The sequence below is a fragment of the Meriones unguiculatus genome, chromosome 21 (assembly GCF_030254825.1).
Source record: "Meriones unguiculatus strain TT.TT164.6M chromosome 21, Bangor_MerUng_6.1, whole genome shotgun sequence".
Classification (NCBI taxonomy): Eukaryota; Metazoa; Chordata; class Mammalia; order Rodentia; family Muridae; genus Meriones; species Meriones unguiculatus.
This window is the reverse complement of record NC_083368.1, coordinates 33,584,264-33,603,344: the sequence shown is the minus strand read 5'-3', so window position 1 is coordinate 33,603,344 and position 19,081 is coordinate 33,584,264. Positions and strand designations below refer to the sequence as shown.

General features: G+C 42.9%; 1 protein-coding gene across 2 annotated transcripts in view; it reads left to right on the top strand.

Annotated features, from left to right (window-relative positions):
- The window catches only part of Cdk6 (cyclin dependent kinase 6), a 185,040-nt gene that overhangs the window by 30,227 nt on the left and 135,732 nt on the right, over positions 1–19,081 (top strand). For both annotated transcript variants that reach the window (XM_060373992.1, XM_021653232.2), the window contains one exon: positions 17,968–18,103. In XM_060373992.1, the coding sequence (XP_060229975.1) occupies positions 17,968–18,103 (136 nt within the window). The remainder of the gene's footprint in view (positions 1–17,967; positions 18,104–19,081) is intronic.

Genomic DNA, 19,081 nt, shown 5'->3' with positions numbered 1-19,081 from the left:
AGTGTGTCTTTCTAGAATTTGCTTCTATAAAGATGAAGTATTTTATCGGCTTCCTTGCGCTCAGTTGCTCCCTCGTCTCCCACTGCAGTCTCCATCTCATTGGCTCTTCCTCAGCACTCACATCTCCTTCCCGACTTCAGTATTAGACTTTGTCCTTGAGATGGGTTCCAGAACTACCGTGTTATCTGTCCTGTGTTCTGCTTGGGGGGTGCTTTTGCCTCTCTTTATTGAAATAATTTCCAGTAACCTTAAAAAATAACCTAAGAGTAACATTTTGGCATATCCTTCGACAATGGTATGCATTTAACTACGACAAATGGTGTATTTGCTTTCCTGTTAGTTTTTTTTTTTTAATTCTTTATTAATTACACTTTATTCACTTTCCTGTTAGTTTTTATTTCAGTATTAAAGAGGTTTGGAAGTATGAGTTGCATTTGAAGCTTAAACTTTTTGATAGAGAAGGCCAGGTGTGGGTGGCCCACAGCTTTAATTCCCAGCACTCAGGAACCTCAGTGAGTTCAAGGCCAACCTGGCCTACCCTAGAGTTACAAGTTAACCAAGGCCAGCTAGTGAGACCCTGTCTCTCAGTAGATCAATTTACTTCGGATATCTCCAGGGGAAAAAAAAGACCTGAAATTTCCAGCTGGTTTTCCTTCTCTGAAAGGGAAATATACTGTGTATCTGCGAAACAGCAGAGACAGGCAGAATGTCAAAACAAAGTCAGCATGCTTACAACACATTCCTCAACTTCTATGAGGATGATTAGGAAGCCAAAAAGAGACTGAACTGTCTGGTTGGCCATCATCTTCTCTCAGAGTTACGCTGTCTTAAGTAATTAATGTGATAAACAACGAAGTTTGCTGTATCTTCTAGTACAAGTCAAGAGGGTTTTGAGCTAATGCTTGTCTCCAACCTGTGAAAATGTGTGAATACGTTTCTCCTAGGCTTACTTTTTTTATTAAAAAAAAAAAAATCTGTTACAACCTGAACAATTAAATACCCTGAGTGAAACAAACAAACAGGTTTTTTGAGAGAGCATGTAGAGTTCTCGCGTCCATTTCACCTGCTGCCTGCGTCGTCATTGTTCTCTGCGTGTGCAGTTTCCCGGCTTAGTTGCTGGAGTTTTCTGCGGTAGAGTGGCCATCTAGCCATCCAGCTCCTCTGTGGCAGAGAAGAGCATGGTTCTGGCAGAGTGGCATCCTGTTAACCACTAAGAAACAAGTAGTTGTTAAGGAGACTCACTCACTAATCTAACGCTTGAATCTAATGTTTGCACGCGCTGGCTCCACAAAGCGCAATCTAAAAATCAGTAAAACATGAGAAGAGTTAGTTGAGTTAAAATGTCTGGATCTTTGTCTTTAGGCCGTAGGACATACTCTTTTTGAAGGACATTTAAATAGAGTATCAGGAAGAAGCAGTATGATTGAAGTGTGTGTGTGCGAGTGTGCGCGATTGTGTGTGGGGAGCACAGATCAGCTGTCTTCTCTCATTTTCATAGCATTCTGAATCACACAGGACAAGGCCTGTGTGAGCTACGGCTTAAGAGTCTGGATTTCTCTCTTTTTGAGGCAGCTTTTTGTAGTTTCTTGAACAGTTCTTAAACTGTTGGAAGAGTAAAATACGTTGTTGTGATAAAAACATTTTCTGACCCAGTTTTGGTTTGAAGTATACTTTTATCCTGGCAAGATGCACTGCGACAGCTAAATGAACTCAAATACATACTGAATGTAAACGGCTTGGAAGGCCCTGGATCATAAGTTATTAGATTCTCAACCTTGTTTTTCCCTTTCATGAGCCAGACATTCCTTGGACTTAAGGGTGGGTTTAAATTAAAGAGTAGCAAATTACTTCCCTCTTTGGAAATAAGCCAAAGGGGGGAAAATCATCTTTCTGATAATAAAACATTTCTTTAACATGTTGGGACAGTTATTGAGGAAAAAGCATAAGGGGAATATGAGATAATTTGTTTAAATTTTACTCCTTAGAAAATGGAATACACTTAATAAAAGTACAATTGTCTTACTCCATGTGTCTTGGAAATAATGAAAACTGCTATAGTAGAACTTTCACGAACATGACCCAATACATCCTGCCCCATGGGAGGCAGTTCAGTTATTCTATCTCTGTTTTAATTAAGCAAAACATTTTTACTCTTTTTAGAATTGTCTTCAGAACTAGTTCATGAGCCAAACCCCCGTCTACATCTTTACTTTATTATCACACCTCATTTTGGACCCAGAAGAATATTACTCAGCCTGATCCCCCGCTTACTTTATCAGACTTGGTTCAAGCTGTTTCCAGAAACCCAAGACACTCCCTTAAAAGACAGTCTCAATGTATTTATTCGGAAGTCATGGCAGAGTGCCTCCAGGGGAGGGCCAGGTATGCTGTCTAACACACGGGAGTCTGCCTCTGGGGAGGGCAGGATGGAGCAAAGACATGGGTAGATCGTGAGGCGAGTTCATCTTTGGGTAGATGAATGATGCAGAAGAAAACTTCCCAGGCAGCTTGTGTTGACGGCAGCACAAACCCCAGGAACTTGCCAGTGTTTCAGGACGAGTAGAATCTAGTTAAAAGATGGTAGGGGTTGGTAGCAAAATTTTGAGGGTCACCCTGGACTGTAAAAGGGAGGACACAGTGGTTAAGCTTTGAGTTCCGATCGACACCCAGCTCACCCATTGAAAACCTCCGCTTCAGTGTCTGCGGTGTGTTTGTTCATAAAGTTGTGCAAACACTGTCACAGTTTAACTTAGAAACTGCTCATTCCCCTACAGGAAACCCATCCCCTATTTACTCCACGCCTTTGGCAACTTAAAAACTTTGTTTCTGTAGATTTGCCTATTCTGGTGTTTCATTAAAAAGGGAGGTTTTTATTTGTGATAGAGCCAGTTTATCTTTCTTCTGTTACTTGTGCTTTTACATGTATGCCATTATCTTTTATTCTGTGAGACTGGGGTCCAGCCTTACTCATTTGCATGGGATATCCAGTTATCCTATGTGTTTGGTGAGAAGATACCCCATTGCACACACCCCCTTCAATAGTCTTAAACCCTTGTTAAAAGTCAAATTTAGCATAAGCATGTGGATAATTATGCTCTCTCAGTTCTACTCTGTGGATCTGTGTACCCTTTTTGCTAATATTATGTTATCTTAAGTAGTGTATCTTGTAATAAGTTTTAAGATTGTGAAGTTTGTCCTCTTTTTCTTTCTAAATGTGTGTGACTGTGTGTGTGTGTGTGTGTGTGTGTGTGTGTGTGTGCATGTGTGTGTGGCGCTCCTCACCATTGTCTTAAGAATTTTAGGACTAGCTTTTTAGTTTCTTTAAAAAAAAACAAATAAACAGGGCTGGAGGGATGGCTCAGTGGTTAAGAGCACTATCTGCTCTTCCAAAAGACCAAGGTTCAACTCCCAGCAACCACGTGGCAGCTCACAACTGTCTGTAACCCCAATTCCAAGAGATTTGACACCTTCACACAGATACACATAAAATAAAGAAAAATTTAAGCAAACAGACCTAACTTTCTGGGCTCTGCATCTGACCAGCATTTAAACTGTAGAATTTGAGATGTCCTTGCTGTCCCATTCTAAGGATATTAGTGTTTTAACTTTTTTCTTTCCTATTTTAATTTATTTTAAAATTGTTTTGTAGTTATTAGAGTGCAGTGTCTCCGGATCTGATCGTAATGCTGGGAGCAAGGCAGAAGCAGGAGGATCTTGGGACTGCAGGTTAGCCATGCTGGTCATGTGCTGAGCTTCAGGCACAGTGAAAGTCCCTCTCTCAAAAAAGCCAGGTGATCCTTGACTTGCACACACATGCACCCACATGCAGACGTACTTTTGCATGTGCACACACACAAACATGTACACACACGTGCATACGTATATTTTTCAAAAAGTGTTTACCCTTGGAGTTTTTCAACTCCGCTTAGTAGGAATTTGCAAGGCAATAATGCATCACCTTTAAAGGACTAAGGACGTAGTTTAATAAGTTAGATGAGGAATATGATGTAGCTCACCTTGAAGAGGGATTTGTAGAAGCTGATGGCATACTGCTAACTTTTTCCATCACAGCATCCTGTGATGTGTGACTCTGGTTTCACAGATAGCAGCAGAAGGTCTTTAAGCAGGCTGGGTGTTAACCTGGCCCAGTACTCTGCTGCAGAGCTTAGGTGCTAGCTGCCCTGCTCTTAGGGAGCTAGTTCCTACTCCCTACCTGTTTCCCCAGCCTCGGCTCCGCTCCGCTGTAATCCACCCTCCACTGTGCCGCCAGAGTGTCATGTCCAAGCAGCACCTCCGCCCGTAGCATTACCCCACCGTGAAATCCTCCCAGAAGAGTGTTTCTAGACTTATTAGAACCTAGATGATCAAGCTCTGTAATCTTTTTTTCCTGTGTACTTTGCCAGCTCTTCCCTCATCCATTCCAAGAAAATCACCAGGCTGTCCACTATTCCGTAAATACGAGTCTCCTTGCATACCTGAATACCTCTGAATACCTTTGGGCTCCGTGTTCCTTCTACTGGGAGCTTCCCAAGCTTCCTTTATTTATCTGGCAAATTCCAGGCTAGCCTTTGAGATTCTGCTGCCAGGCCACTCCCCATGAGGCATAGTTGAAGTCTCCTCTTCAGAGCCTTTGGTAACGTTTGAACTTTAACCTGGGGTTGATGCCCCTGTAGGTGTGGGGGAGTTAGTGAGAACACGCCTTACCTCTTCTGCCTTCCACTCATACTCTTACTACTGAGCCCAGCTTCTGTGTCCCAGTCTCAGGGCTCTCCAGTGTCGGTCTGAGGCCTGGTACCAATTTTCCATCATCTGTGATGTAGTTAGAAAATAAGAGCTGCGCTCTGTGGTGAATTAATTTTTTGAACCTAAATTGGTTCATATTTTGGTTTTTAAAGTGTATTTTCTTCGTAAAAAGGTGCTTATAGTGGATGCTGGGCTATGTTTATGCGTCTGGTTGACAACTTTCCATCGGAGTGCTAAAGTTGTCGGAAAGTTTACAGTTCCCCCGCAACCCAAGGTCTGGGAACACTGCTGTATCTCATGGGGTGGCACCAAGTCCCCAAAGTCGAAAGCCTCTGAGTCATCCTTGGCTTGTCCTCCTTTCCCATCCCTCCACCCCCACCACATTCAGACACTTAGCAAGTCCTGCCAAGTCAACCTCCTAAGTATTTCTGGAATCTGCACTCTCCCTTCTGTCCTTGTTGCCAGTTCCTCAGGACAGGCCTTCTTTATTTCCTCTGCGCGATTGCAGCAGCAGTCCCTCTTTGGTCTTCTTGCTAGTCTTCTCTTACCCATGCTGGAAGATTGAGGTATTCGAAAGTGAAAATAGATAGCCGTTCTCTAGAGGGTAAGTTTGTTGTGATGTACAAGATTTCTCTAGTGGGAAGTCTACCACTTGTTTGCAAAACTCCCAGTAATCTAAGATAGTTCCGTGGTCATTTCTAAAGCAAACTCTTTACTTTTCTCAAGGCTGGGTGCGCCTTTTACTTCTCTTCAAACGCCATTTGCTTATATATGTTCAGCATTTTCAAACACGTACACATCTCAGCATTTACAGAATAGATGCTGTTTATCTTTTTTAATGTCTGCCTTCTCTGCGGGGCTCTGGACCATTTATGATCATTTACTTTGTCTTATGTTTCTGCTAGCATTCAGTAGAATTCATAGAAAATAAGTACTTAGTAGGCACGTATTGGTTAATTTATGTGAGGTTGTTATCAGATGTCTTCTGTAGAAAGCTGACTGCAGTGAGAGTGGGCACAGAAATCTCCACAAGGCAGTGGAAGATCGGCAGCGTATCATGCTTAAAAAGTCAGAAAAATCTTTGGTTCCCGTTACCAAGAATCCTATTGACAACAGTAATTTTTAAAAATGGTATGAGGTAGGTTTCAGATATAACTCTGTCATAGAGTGCTTGCCTTGGCTGCAAAGTTCTGACCTTAAGCCTCAGCGGTAACACCCCCCCACTCCCACCCCACCCCCCACACCACAGAGTGTGGGAGCATATGAGAGGAAGAATCCAGTATCCAAAAATATGTGGTTATTTGGAATATCCAGTAGCCTAATATGTTCAAAATAAAGGAGTTCTGTGTTTTTAAAGAAATACTGGCTTGTAGTTACCTTTAAAAGTATCTTATTCTCTTTAATTTTTTATTGCTGCTAATGCGGTGTATATTTACCTTGTCTGAAACAAGATCAAACTCAAAAATAAATCTGAGTTACAGGAATATAGGAAGTCATGCTTTACTATTTACAAGTTTTTATACCCAGCAAAACAACCCAATTTCAAGTCCATATGCTTAAGCTATTAAGAGATAATAGTTCTTTCAGTATTTTTGAGTGCATCGTTTTCCAGTCTTAAAAAAAAGTTATTTATTTATTTATTATTTATACAGTATTCTGCCTGCATGTGTACCTACAGGCCAGAAGAGGGCACTAGATCTTGGATGATTTTTGAGCCAACATGTGGTTGCTGGGAATTGAACTCAGGACTTTTGGAAGAGCATCCAGTGCTCTTAAACTCTTGAGCCATCTCTCCAGCCCACTTGTCTTTTAATATAGTTTTCCATTAGTGGTCTTAAATAGTTAGTCTTTGTCTAAGTTGTTAACAGTGCAGTACTTAGAAGTTTTGTTAGAGTAAACCTAATTATAAAGTAGGATTTTTAAGTGTCATTTTTATAAGGACTTTTAAAACTGCCATTTAGTTATTTTGGTTGCCAGTTTCTCGGTATTGGTAGAATACCAATACTTTTTTAGCTTGTCCATTCTGCTCTCTATTTGCCTGTTATCCCATCTATAAAAATACTCTGTAGAGCTACTCTAGAGCTCCCTCTGCTTAGAAAACCCCATAGTTTATCTTTGCTGGTTGTTTTGTTTTGTTTTGTTTTGTTTTTTCCTTTGGCTTGCATAAGAACTGTTAGAATTATTTTAAGATTCTGTAAGCTAGCATTGTTTCTCTTCTGTAATTCTGCTAAAGTGTTTGTGTGTGTCGGTGTGCGTGTGTGTGTTCATATGTGTGCACTGTCCATTTTTTCTTTTCCTGTTAGGTTTTTGTTAGTTTGTTTTTTGAGAGAGGGTTTCTCATTGACCTGAAACTCATCAAGTAAGCTGAGCTGGCCAACTATAAACCCCCAGGGGGACGTGCCCCGCTCTGCCTCATTCTCGGTGGGCTTTCAAGCACACTCAGCCTTTCAAAAATATTTTAAAAATTCTGTTTATTTATCCATTTCTTTTGTGGGTGGAGAGCTGGTAGATGAGGATGGTTAAAAGCACCTGTGTGGCAATCAGAGGACATCTTGTGACAGCTTGGGGGAGGAAGTTCTCCCCACGTGGATCCCAGGGCTTGAACTCCAGGGCCTCACGTCATCAGGCTTGGCGAGCAAAGCGTCTTTACCTTCTCAACCACCTTACCTCTTAGCCTTTGTACCTGGCTTCCGGGTACCTGGAAAACGGACAAACATTCCTGACCAATCTATCTCCCAGTTTCCAGTTCTGTCAGATTTTTTAACTTGTTGCCTTATCTTTTTGATAGTTGCTCTGTATTGGGTAAAGTGCTGAAAATTGTATGTTATCATTGATAAAGTAATGGCATGCCTGTTGTTTCTCCTAGATCAAAGTTAAGAATTGGCACTGTTTAAAATATTAATTTAAAAAAGTTAATAAACTAATTAATCTAAAAAATAAAATAATTAAAAATTAAATTAATTATATTTTCAGGATTAATGATCAGGACTTTTTGAGGTTATTTTTATATTTTAAATTAGTTTTTTATTTATTACAATTTATTCACTTTGTAGCCCCTCTCTCATCCCCTCCCAACCCCACCCTCCGTCACTCTTCTCCCCCTCTGCCCCTTTCCCAGTCCACTGTTAGGGGAGGTCCTCCTCACCTTCCACCTGACCCTAGCCCTCAGGTCTTATCAGGACTGACTGCGTTGTCTTATGATTGGGATTTTTTTTTTTTTCAACAAACCCAGAGGAGCAAGTTTAAGTCAAAGGTCTGAAAAAAAACACTTCTTTTGTTTTACTTTTAGTTTTTTAAAAAACACTTTTTGGGTTTTTGTTTTGTTTTGTTTCTTGTCTTTTTTTTCCCCCTTTAAAGGGGGTTGTGTTTTTAGAGACAGGGTTTCTCTGTGTAGCCCTGACTGCCCTGGAACTCTGTTTATAGACCAGGCTAGCTTTGAACTCATGAGATGCTCCTGCTTTTTCCTCCCAAGTGCTGGCATTAAAGACGAGCAGCACCATGCCTGGCTCAAAGACGTGAGAAAAAGAAGGAAATTTTAATAAGAAAACTTTTTTTGTAATTCCTACTTTAAAACAGAGCTTATTTTTCTCATTAAAAGTTTGTAAGCTCTCCATTTATTCTTGCAGAGAACTTGAGCTCAGTTCCCAGCACCCTTTGGTGACTCAAAACCATCTGTAATTCTAGTTTCAGAGGATCCAACTTCCTCCTTTGAACTCTTGAAGACACCAGGCACACGCATGATAACAGACAAAGACAAACCATCCATACGTGAACAAATCTTCAGGAAAGCTGTTTTAGTTAGTAAGCTCTCATTGAAAGCATAGATGAGGGCACGATCAGGAAACAGAATACTTCAGAGCCCGTGCTGTTCTGTTTACATGTTTGGGATTGTACCAGCAAGCCTACAGAAGCATCATGAGAGCCATGTTGTGCGTGTGTGTGTGTGTGTGTGTGTGTGTAAGTACACACAGAAAGATCCTTACCAATTTGCATTCTCAGAGTAACGGGTGACCATTATTAAGGTGTGGTTTTATCATGAGAGAGAGAGAGAGAGAGAGAGAGAAAATCACTGCTGTGAGCTCATTTTGAACAACGTTGAATACTGTGTCACTGGTTGTTTTTGTTAGTGTTACTTGATTTTTTTTTTAAGTTCCATTTTAAGTTATTACTTAGTGGTCGTTTGTGATTCCTTAAAAGGAAAGGACTTGAAGGGTTGCTTCATCAGATGAGAACCCAGCCCTAAGTACCTGAGTGAACGAGCGCCAGCCGGGACCAAGTGACTCACCTCGCAAGGATGTGAGACTGGCAGAGTTTTGGCATGTGGCGTAGGTAAAACTTGTTCCCGCTCCTCAGACTGTGCACACTGTCTCCATCCCTCACCCGGCTCCCTAGTTTTGGCTGCCTCGTGGTTTTTCCTCAAGAGAGGCCCAAGCTGGAAAGCGGGGCTTTTACGGGTCAGAAATGGAAAGAGAACTGAACGTTGAAAGTTGTCCAGAATGTTCTGCACTGTGTGTGGCTCCAGCCAGAGCTGTTCACTTCGCTTTTAAAAATACCTCTTAACTCTTCTATGCTTGGAGGCAGAGTATCTGTTTCGGGCCCTTTTTGGTTGTGTCATTTTCTAACTAGTCAAGGGGAGAACACAAAGGGCAGTAGAGCGGTAGTCTTCAGCTTTTCAGTTTTTCCCTGAAAATTGTCTCAGCATTTTGCCCATCTCTCCCCTCCCGTGTGTGTGAGCATGCGTGCAGACATGTGGGGTGGCGCTCACGCCGAGTCCTCTGCAAACGCAGACCCTTGCGTTTCCTGCAGCGCAGCAGAAATTTAAAATCTGGCCCCTTCACCACCACTTTCTGGCCCCGGGCGGTAAAACAAAGTGCGAAACGTTTTCCTGCTGATTTTAGCCCGATTTTCCTGGCTTGTATTTAAACATCTTTATTAAGGTACAGTATGAGCACCATAAAATTCACCTGGGTAAGTATGCGGCTCAGTGATTGTTCCTGTACATTTATCAGGTTTGTGCAGCTATCACCATGATCTAAATTTAGACCGTTTTCCTCACCCCAGCAAGAAACCAAGAGCCCATGAGCGTTTGTTCCCTTTTCTTCCACCAAACCCTGTGCTCCAGTCCTCGGCAACTAATTGCTCAGTCTGTTTTAGACCCTTTGGTTTAGCCTAGTTTTCCACACGGGCAGCCTTCATGTTGGTGACCTCTGTAAGAACTTCCCCTGTGCTTCCTGACCTTCTCCCGAGCTGTCATTCTGAAACTCTGATTCATTCATTTGCCGTTCTGTGAATACTCGCGCTGGGTGTCTGAAACCTCACCGAATGCGAATGCCGTGGAGGGCGCAGAGGGAAATCCAGCTGGTACTTCCCGTCCAGGGCCGCTTTCTAAAGTTAGCTGGTCTGTTCACTCACCGTGTTACCTTGTCCCCTTAGCCCCAGATGCGGGGGCTTGCCATTCACTGGCGTCTGGTCCTCTGCTCTGACCCAGATGCTTTGTGTGGTTGAGGTCAGCTGTCATTTGCGGGCACTTGTGTAAGTAAAGAGTGTGTCTGATAAGAGACTTCAAGAGAGAGGAAGGCGGTAATGTTCTATAGCCGGGGTTGCTGGATTAATCTTCATTCAAATCCAGTCCCAAGAAGTCAGCTTTGGCAGGTTTCTTCTTTCGGTGGAGTCAGCTTTAAAGTTCTCGAACTTTCAGAATTTATACATTAGTTCTGGGCTCAGCAAGACTTAACAACTTCTCGCTGCTTAGTGCAAACTCTCTCTCAGGTTTATGGAGATGATGATTCATAGGGTGACTCAGGGCTTATTAATCAAATATTTCAGTCCTGCTACTATTGTTTTCCCTTTAAAACAAAAAACCCAAAATAGGGTTTTTATGAGTTTTCTTGTTTCCGCTCTACAGTATCATTTTCCTTTTTTTTCTCCACAAAATACCATGCAGTTAACTTAATTGAGTGAGATTGCAACCTCATTTCTTTTCTGCCTCTGGTTCAGGCCAGATTTGAAGAGTTGCATTTGCTAATGGGAGAATGCGCTAGTGTTTGCTGTAGGACAGTGGCACAGGCCTGGTTTCTGTTACTCTACATTCGTTTGTTCATTTTGGATGTAAGGAAAGCAGGATGTAGACATCCCAAAATCCCATCCACCCACAGAGCCATCCTTAGTAGCTTATTTGTGACCTAACTGTCACACTAGTCGTTACTGGTCGTGTTCAGGAATGTTTCCATACACAGAAATTCTGTTGTTTGCTTTATTCTCAGTATTTACTGTAGAGCAAGTCACATCTTGTAAACTTGCCCAGTTTAGGGGATTCCCAGTTCATCATGAAACATATTTTGGTCAAAAGCAAAACAAGACAAAACAAAAAAACTAACTCAAGAGAACCACAGTTGCCAGGTGCATGTAAGTAGGAGCCAAAAGTCGATGGCTGCAGCCTTGAAGGCATTGGGGGGAGATGGACTGTGGCCTTGCTGGTGGGCACTACAGCAGTGGGGACACGGTGGTGAAGGACACAGGGTGTGGACCTCACCCCCCTACCCCTGTTAGATATGCATAAGGGCCTTCCCCGACCTGAGGGTTTTGCCAGTGTGATGTGCTGGTGTAGTTGTACTTTCCACCAGTAGCCGATGGGAATGGGGTTAATTGTGGGTTTTAGGGTTGCATGCCCTCCAGCATTGGACCCATCCTTTACTGAATGGAATTATGCATCTTTATATTACTTTAAGTCTTTCTGTCTTCCTCACTTGTTTTTCCTGTTCTAGGGTCCTTACTCCTATCAGTGATGAGCTTGCTTGTCTGTCTTCTTCTTCCTCTGTCTCATTTTTGTTCCATAAAATGTCTGGTCAGATCAGAAACCTCAAATAGGAATTAGTTTCTTGAAACTAGGTTGGCCCTGAACTCAACTATGTAGTTGATGGTGGCCTTGATCTAATATGCAGAAAGGATCCTTCCTGCCTTCACTGAGGGCTGAGATTGCAGGTATTTGCCAACATATTATGTTCATAGCGTGGTGAGGGTCACACACAAGGCTTCTTACATGAAAAGCAAGCAGTGCGCCCCTGGCATGCCAGTCTGAGCTGAGAAGTTCCGAAGTGGGGCTCCTTGGTGCTGGGGAACCCGACGGCATGAACAGTGGGAAGAACACTGGCTGTTTGCAGTGCGAAGGGCTCAAGCTGTGTGCAGTGTGAGGCACGCAGGTGCTCTGTAGTCCAAGGGACTCAGGCTGCGTGCAGTGAGAAAGGCACAGGCTCTGTATAGTGCAAGGGACTCAGGCTGCATGCAGTGAGAAAGGCACAGGCTCTGTATAGTGCAAGGGGCTCAGGCTGTGTGCAGTGGGAAGGGCTCAGGCTGTGTGCAGTGAGAAAGACTCGGGATGTGTGCAGTGGGAAGGGCTCAGGCTGTGTGCAGTGCAAGGGGCCTGTGCTGTGTGCAGTGGGAAGGGCATGTGCAGCAACACAAGTTGGCCATAGCCAGAAACCCCTTGAGTATGTTAGTTTTTAATTTTCAATTACATTCTGGTTGTTGGATGCTCAGAAACCTTTTCTGTTGCTAAATATATCGCCACCCAGTATTCAGCTGCTCAAGCCCAAGTGGAGTTATGACTCACGGCTCGAGGCTGTGGAGGACACTAGTGCCGCCTGCATGGGCTAACTGTCGTGTTAACTGTGTAGGAGGCATGTGAGGTCGGATAATGATGTGTTGAAGTCAGTTAGTAACCTCAGAATACTGATAGGAGTCCCGTGACTATTTCTTTTAGACATCGCTGACATTAACACTATTTACTGTACATTGTTTCCGGGTGAGCCCCTGTATATGAGCAGCGTACGTGATCTCCCAGGGGTTAGAGCTGGTTTCACTGTGTTTCAGATTCAGAAATGTGACTGCACCGGCTCAGGTAACTTTTCTAAATGCAGAGAGTAGATCAGATTGACGAAGCTTCAGGTACTCAGCAAGGTCCCCTGCAGTCCCTGGCCAGTCCTCTGTCAGCTGCGTTCTGTGGTAGGTGGACGGACGCAGTGGTGAGGGTGTGTCTCACCAGTTCAGTAATGCTGGTGTAAAGAGAGTTTTAGTCTCAGGTTCCGGTTCCCTGGACCAGTTCTCGGGCTCCCGTCTACCACCCATCAGTCGTCATGACTGCCCAGCCCTGCTCACATGCTTCCCCTTCCCCGTATGTGTCAGAAACTTTAAACTGAGTGTGGCGCCCGCGTGTGGCAGGTGCTGGTGCGCCTTGCCGTTGGTGGCACATACTTGTGGCGTTTGGCCTCCCCTGTCGCCAGCGAGGCATCACCTCCCCAGCCTGTGTTTCATGCGTGAGAACAGCAATGTGGGGCTAGGTGCACGAGTGAGCAGTGACTGGGCACAAGTCGTACCCACCAAAAGTGCGCATGGACTTCCACGGTTAGATATGGGGAGAACAACCTTCTCAATCCCAAGTACTGGCTCTAGTTCAAATCAGAATTTGTTATGTCCCTTAGGCCGCTGTGCCAGACAGTACTCGGCTCTCGAGCTGCTTGGTATCCAAACAGTGAAGAGCGTGTGGGGGTCAGGGAAACCTGACAGGAAAAAAAGTCCTCTTAGAACTTCCTGCTTCGGGTCATGGTATAATCACAGCAAATAATACAGATTTCCCTTTTCTTAGAACCACAATAGAAAGGCAGAGGTTGTGTTTACAGAACTCGGTTGTTTGGGAGACATTTGTAAATTGTAAACTTTGGAAATCCCGGACCTGCTGGATGCAGTCCCATCCATGAGCTGCCTGCAGCTTGCCTGTTCGCTAGCTTCTGAGCAGTGAATTCGATGGAGACTGTGAACAGGAAGCCGCCATTAGGAATTACAGTGGGTAGGGTGCAGAGTTAATCCAGGGGCTGTTCTGTTAGATTATCATCGCATCACCAGGACAGCAGGAAAACCGAGTGTCGCGCAGACTGGACTCACTGGGTGGCATAGTTAGGGGTTGTCTGGCTTCACTCTGAAAGGGTAACCACCTGTATTTTTTGGATTGGGTTCACTCTGCTAGACTTGGGTGCACAGCCTCAGTAAGTACTGAGAGCCGCTTCTCTTCCACTCTCTAAAACAATTTATTATTTATGCGTATGTGTGTGCCTCCATGAGCGTATATGCACCATGTGTGTGCAGGAGCCCTTATGGGCCAGGAGAGGGTGTCAGATCTGGAGCTGGAATTTTAGGCAGTTGTGAGCTGCCACGTGAGTGCCGAGAACCAAATCTGGAGCTTGTGGTGGAGCAGTGAGCACACTCTTCGACTGTTGGCCCAGATCCCCAGCTCCGCGTTTCCACTCTTTGAACGGCTGTTTGCTCAGATCAGATGGTGTGAGCCTGCGGTGGATGTTGAATGGTGATTTCCCTCTGAAGGTCATCAGAGAGTCATTGTTTATTTGCACCTGGTCTGTACAGCATGGTTACATCCTTCCTATGGAAATGTAATCATGTGGTCATTGAAATGGTATTTTTGTCAGCTTACTGAATATTTCAGAAAGTCATAAATGTCAGCCAACATAAGAGATCATACAGTGGAAGTTATTTCTCAGCTTTTATGTTCAAGTGGTCTGACCTGTCTTGCTCTTTTCTTTTGCAAGTCCAGGGGATACAGGCAGCTTGGTGACATTCCCCATTGGTGTGTAGAAATAGATTGTAGTTATTATCATTCAGCCAAATACCAAAGACCGTGGTTTATTTGAATTGGGTTCTGTGGAACTTACTATATTGAAATATCTGTTGTGTTTGGCCTACCAAAATGACTCTTTGATTTGGAATAATTTTAGACGGAGCCATAGATAAAAAGATATCACTGGTATTATGTTCTAAAACTTCCAAAATTAATATTCACAACAGTTGGCTCAAAATGTATTTTGTATCCATTACAATTAATACACTTATTAACTTTTGGTATAATGTTTCATACTGTATCTGTGTATTATATGTAACTGAACAGTTAAAGCAGCTTTACGTTATAGGGAGGAGCAGTAATTCCCTAAACATTTCCTTGGAAGTAGGTCCACCTATTAACTGCTGATGGCGCACACTGGAGCCTCGGAGCACGGAGTCTGTTGCTTATTTCCTTGGCGTGAAGTGTGAATTTCTAAGGAGACTGTTGTATCCTCTGCTTTCCAAATTAACAGTGACACCTAAAATTTAAAAGTTGTATCTCCTTGAACCCAGACGAGCAACTTCTACCTAGCACTTCCCTTCTTAGAGCTAACAGTGTGTAAGTACATGCATAAGAACCCACCTACAGTAGGGGCCGGAGAGACGGCTCAGCCGTTAAGAGCATTTGTTGCTCTTGGGGAAGACATGGATTCAGTTCCTAGTACCCATAGGCTGGCTCACAACCATCTGTAACTCTAGTTCAAGGGGACCTGAAGCCTTCTACCTCCAGAGACACCAAGTACACACGTATCGTGTGTGTGTGTGTGTGTGTGTGTGTGTGTGTGTGTGTGTACGTGTACACACAGGCAGGCGAAATACTTAACACACATGAACTAAAATACTATTCTGCTAAATGCACTGCCACTCATCTGTTTAAATTAATTACAATTCTCCCCCCCCCCCGATTTCTCATTTAAGGCAATTAGCAGTGGCTTTGTCGAGCTCACCTCCCTGTCTTCTCCCTGAGTGTAGAGCCGAGTTACCTTAGGTGACATTTAGCAGATATTAATAATTTGAAGAGCGAGGTATTACATAACGAAGAGCAGCTTGGGTGGTTAAATGTGATTCATAGATTGTGTCATACAGGAGTCTTGAAACGGTTTCGATGAGATGTAGCAACACTGCCTACTGCCAGAGCTGTTAGGTAATCTCTAAGACAACGGTTTGGGGAACAGGTGGCCTCTTGGTTCAACTGTGTTATGTCCCCATCATATTAGTAACAGCAAACACAGACAGACACACACACAGGAGATATATATGGGGGAGATACCCTTTAATAAGAACTGGAGCTGCTCATTAACTCTGGCAAGTGACAAGCAGCACACTCTTCATTAAGGAGTATCAGACAGGAGCCCACCACAGAGGGCCTCTGAAAGACTCTACCCAGCAGAGTATCAAAGCAGATGCTGAGACTCATAAACAAACTTTGGGCAGAGTGCGGGGAATCTTATGAAAGAAGGGGGAGATAGTAAGACCTGGAGGAGACAGGAGCTCCACAAGGAGAGCAACAGAACCAAGATATCTGGACACAGGAGTCTTTTCTGAGACTGATAGTCCAACCAAGGACCATTCATGGAGATAACCTCGAACCCCTGCTCAGATGTAGCCCATAGCAGCTCAGTATCCCAGTGAGTTCCTTAGTAATGGGAACAGGGACTGTCTCTGACATGAACTCAGTGGCTGGCTCTTTGACCACTCTCCCCTGAGAGGGGAGCAGCCTTACCAGGCCACAGAGTACAATGCAGCCAGTCCTGATGAGACCTGATAAGCTAGGATCAGATGGAAAGGGAGGAGGACCTCACCTATCAGTGGACTTGGAATGGGGCATGGGAGGAGATGAGAGAGGAAGAGTGGGATTGGTAGGGAATGAGGGAGGGGCTACAGCTGGGGTACAAAGTGAATAAACTAATTAATAGTTAAAAACAATATAATTATTTTAATTAATTAATTTTAAATCAATTTTTAGTTTTTAAAGTCATGCTTGGGAAGCTCAATTGTAATGGGCATGTAGTGTTTTTATTTGATTTCACTACATCTCATTTTTTGTTTGTTACAGTTTTATTGCAAATACAGAAACAACAGGTGCAAATCAGAGCTTTCTGATTTTGCAACTCTTTCCTTTGAGAAGAAGTAGTTGAAAGAAGTTGCTAAGAGTGATAAGGTAGCTCAAAGCAGATTGTGTGCAAATGGTCAAACTACCAAGTTCAGAGGGCAATTTTCTCAGACTCCCCAAATGTTAAACTGTGCGTAATAGCAAGCCTTCATAGTGTGGGCTTTGTACGGTTTATTACAGATTAAGATTGACTATAGTGTCCTGTAGGTGTTGCTAAAATTTGGTGAAGATTCAGAAAGAAGTACCAAGCTTGAAGCCCAAGGACCCCAGAAACACAGGGGCGTGGCCCTGTAGACTAACTAGGCCTTGAAAATTTGACAGAAGTGCATCGAGATTGAGCCAATGTGGTGAGCCCATGGTTTGGCGAGCAGACTGTGGACACACAGTTTACGTTTTTAAATTTTTAAATGAAAGCATCACACGAATAGCATTTTATACATTTCTACTTATGTTACATTCATCTCAGGTTTCCTTACAGCTTAATTTTGGAATGTTTAGTTCTTCAGACAGCTTGGTGAGGCTGTCGTGCATGACGCACGCAGTGTGCTTAACTGAAGCACATTTGTCCCTGGGCTTGAAGGTTCCCTGGATCGTGGAAGGCTCTTTCTGTAATACTTGTTCACCCTCGTTTTAATTACTTTTCCAGTGCGTTCCCCCTTTCGCATTTCACAGTGTTTGCATAATAACCAAGTTATCTAGCAGACCCATCTTATTATATTCTTAGCCTGTAAGCGTTTGAAATCCATACTTTGGGAAGTTTTGGGGTGTACGTAGTGCGTTATTTGTTATAGTCACTGTTCCGTATACTAGTTCCCCCCCATGTATCAAAACTCCGCGTGGTATCTGATGAATACGTACAGTTATTTTCTGTTGGTTAATTTTTTTCTTCAGCCTTAAATTTTTTTACACTGGTGATTCTACGGGAGATTTGGGGTGTTAAAACTAAGAAAGCATGCCATTTCTAGGGCAGTAATTTGTCTCACTAGGATGAGAAGTCTGTCTTCGAAATGTTTCTCCGTAGTCCGTCCTAGTGGCTGCCACAGCCGTGGCTGTTCTAGGAAACTTCTGCAGAGTCTGCTGTCTCCAAAGCATGCTCCGCTGGCCTCTGATACTGCTCAACCTGTGAGCTAAGAATTGTTAGAATTATTTTTGCCTGGATTACAGGTTTTTAAAGCTCTTTCCATCAACAGATTCTTAATCAGTTTGGATACTCTGGGCAAAGTCATGTTGCTTTTGTGACTGCCACTTGGATGGCCTGGCTCACACAGCCCCTCTGATGACCTTTGGTATGGGTAAAGAAAGAGCGGATCCCGTCAATCCCTTTAGATAGGATCACAAGGAGCACCCCCAACTATGTGGTGGAATCCAGGTATGACGAATAGCTACTAGTTGGCTTATTTCCACCTACTCATTCTGTCTTTGTTTTTGTTTTTTTCTTCTTCTAGGTTGTTTGATGTATGCACAGTGTCACGGACAGACAGAGAAACAAAACTGACACTAGTGTTTGAGCATGTTGATCAAGACCTGACCACTTACTTGGATAAAGTCCCAGAGCCTGGAGTACCCTCAGAAACCATAAAGGTACCAAAAAGCCTCAGATTGCTTGGTCAGACTAGCCACTCTTACAGCCTGGGGGAAACTAGCATTCTTTCCTTGTGAAATTGCCAGAATTGGTGTTTTTGAAAGTTAATATATGATTCAGAATGTCAACTAGGTAAAATCTTTAAAGGATGGAAAATAATCTATTCCATCTACCAAGTGGGATCTTCAAAGAGTGGGGTTGTAGTTTAGTTTAATTTTAGGGTCAGTTAAAGTTGCAAATTAAAATTCTTTAAAACTACTTATTTGTATATTATCAGGTCTTAATCTTATAAAGTATAATGTAATAGAAATAGCTCACTCTATACTGGTGGTTCTCGGTCTTTAAGAGATATAATTTTAAATGTCACTCAAAAACACATTATACATTGTAATTATGCTGATTTTGAGGCATGTAGGTATTATGCAAATATGAATGGTCATTTGGACCTTCCTGTTTTGATTTTTGTTTTAGTCTTGGGATTGAAAGATGGTTAAGACATGCCTTCTGCCCTTTGTGGTCAGCAAGCTGGGAGGTATATTGACTACAAACAAATTCTTTCTTTAAGTCTAATGGGAAAACATTTTAATGGTGGTACCTGTTATTCTCCTTAACTTCATTTTCCAGTTCATATATTCAATCTGTGCATGTCTCAAAGATTTGTTTGTGAAAATAAAAAATTACGAAGCTTTATGTAGGTGTGCAGGTTGATATTTAGGTCAGTTTGCGGAAGACATCCTGCCATCAGTTCATGGCTGTGAATTACATTATTAAAGTGATTAATAGTAATTAATAAAGTAATTCACAGGCTATGCCTGAGCTGAACATTGTCTCTTAAAAGCTGTAATATAATAATAATAATAGTAATAATAATAATAATGAAAACAGTAAGAGACTTTTTCCAACATTTTTTAAAGTAAAAATTTCTAGTTAAAATGTTTGCGGTCAAAAATAATAATGGATAACCCTCACCTTGAAGG